The 1,945-nt window shown below is 32.6% G+C and overlaps 1 protein-coding gene across 1 annotated transcript in view; it reads left to right on the top strand.

The window, feature by feature from the left end:
• The window catches only part of LOC106876371 (stabilin-2), a 38,634-nt gene that overhangs the window by 1,391 nt on the left and 35,298 nt on the right, over positions 1 to 1,945 (top strand). The window contains exon 2 of the mRNA XM_052972601.1: positions 1,043 to 1,260. Coding sequence (XP_052828561.1) covers positions 1,043 to 1,260 — 218 coding nt within the window. The remainder of the gene's footprint in view (positions 1 to 1,042; positions 1,261 to 1,945) is intronic.

Raw genomic sequence — 1,945 nt, 5'->3', positions numbered from 1 at the left:
TATATATATACATACATAATACATATATGTATATTATACATACATACATACATACATACATACATACATACATACATACATATGTAAATATGCATGTATATGTATGTATTTTTCTGTTTTTAATCACATGAAGTCTTCTTCTAGAGAAGTCTTCTTCTTCTTCTAACAAACATACAAATCTCTACAAAAACAAAATCACATTTTAAATTTGAGAAAAGGTTTTCATATTTTCACCCTTCCGCTTACAGATTGTATTTCTAATGTGCGAGTTAGCTGGTTGATTTCTTTGTCTTAAAATCCCAACGCATGCGTCACTTAGGTATTTACTCGCAAAACTAGATATACCAATTATTCTTGGTATAAACGTGGTTTAGATAGAGGTTTCAGAGTAGTTGTCCGTTTTTATTTGAATTTCAAAGAAATATTCACATCAGCAGGACAGCTGACCTCTATAACTGTATATACTTTTTCGACTTTATTGCTGATATGGGTCTCCTGATTATTTCTCATATTCTTAGACACCAATAGTAAATCTCTTTACGGAAAAAAATGATATATATATATATATATATATATATATATCATTTTTTTCCGTAAAGAGATTTACTATTGGTGTCTAAGAATATGAGAAATAATCAGGAGGTAAGACTTTGTCCCTTCTTCGGTCACTAGATATCCTTTTGAATTTTGAATTTTTAATTGCTGATATGACATAGTGTGTCATATGTGTTTGTATATTGCTTTTATTGTCCTCTTGGTTGAAAAATAAACAGGTAAATTGACATAGTACAGTGTCTGCAAGTTGATGGGTACCACATATTACTAAAAAAACCGCATTCAATTTGGCTGAGAACCGAATTAGTAATGAAACCTAGGAATGTTCACGTGTAACTAAAAGTTGATCTTAAGAATATATATTCATCCACTGCTGTGGGGGAATGAAACTGATACATGTGCACATATGTATGAAAATGTGTTTGTAAGTGTGTGTGTGTGTATGTATGTACATATATATATATAATTCTTCCCGTATTTGTTAAAGGAGAATGGACTGTCTTTGCACCAACCGAGCGGGCCTTTAGCGACATGGGCCCTTTCTTTCTTGATATGCTGAGAAATAATAGCGCTACGCTAGAAGTCTTTCTCAAATACCATGTTGTACAAGGTAAATTCATGTACAAAGACCTTCAGAAAAATGATTTCGAATTAACCTCCCTCGCTGGGATAAAGATCCGCGTGAACGTTTACCGAGCGAATCAGGTAAGAATATATCTCCCCTATTTACTGTATTTACTCAGGTAAAAGTGTTAATTTAGAATTAAGGCTTCGTACAAATTTTTTTATCTATATTCGTAGTTTTAGCGTTGCCCCAGATATGTCGCACTCTAGTTTTATCAATTAAAATCAAGTATACCTTGATGCGATTTAAAACCGGTTTATATTATTACTTGTCAAAAGAGTATCAACGAAATTGTGTTTCGGTATTTAATTCTTTCATAACCTTCTGAACTCAAAACTCAAATAAAATATCGACTTTGCCTTCAGAATTCCATAACACAAGTACCAGTCAAGTATTTAGAACATAGAATCGTCTATTCACACCATCAAAATTTGTGACATTGCGTCAAATGTTAGAAAATGTCTTAATCCTGGTAGAGTTTATGTGGGTAGCGGGTTACTACGTGTAACCTTAGGTGTCCACAAGTTTTCAGTAGTCTTTCCTGATAATCATTATTATTATTATTATTATTATTATTATTATTATTATTATTATTATTATTGACATGACTAAGGTTTGTTCTTATTCCAGTCAGGATTTATGTGGTCAGCAGATTACTACTAATTAGGGTACAAATATACGAATCCCATTATACCCATCATGACTACCCGTCTGATAAGGGTACACCAGGCACATGCATCCCAAGCATATGTGCGCGACATGGTG

This window comes from Octopus bimaculoides, chromosome 14 (assembly GCF_001194135.2).
Source record: "Octopus bimaculoides isolate UCB-OBI-ISO-001 chromosome 14, ASM119413v2, whole genome shotgun sequence".
Classification (NCBI taxonomy): domain Eukaryota; kingdom Metazoa; phylum Mollusca; class Cephalopoda; order Octopoda; family Octopodidae; genus Octopus; species Octopus bimaculoides.
The sequence above is the reverse complement of the archived record's forward strand: the minus strand, read 5'-3'. Positions and strand labels throughout refer to the sequence as shown.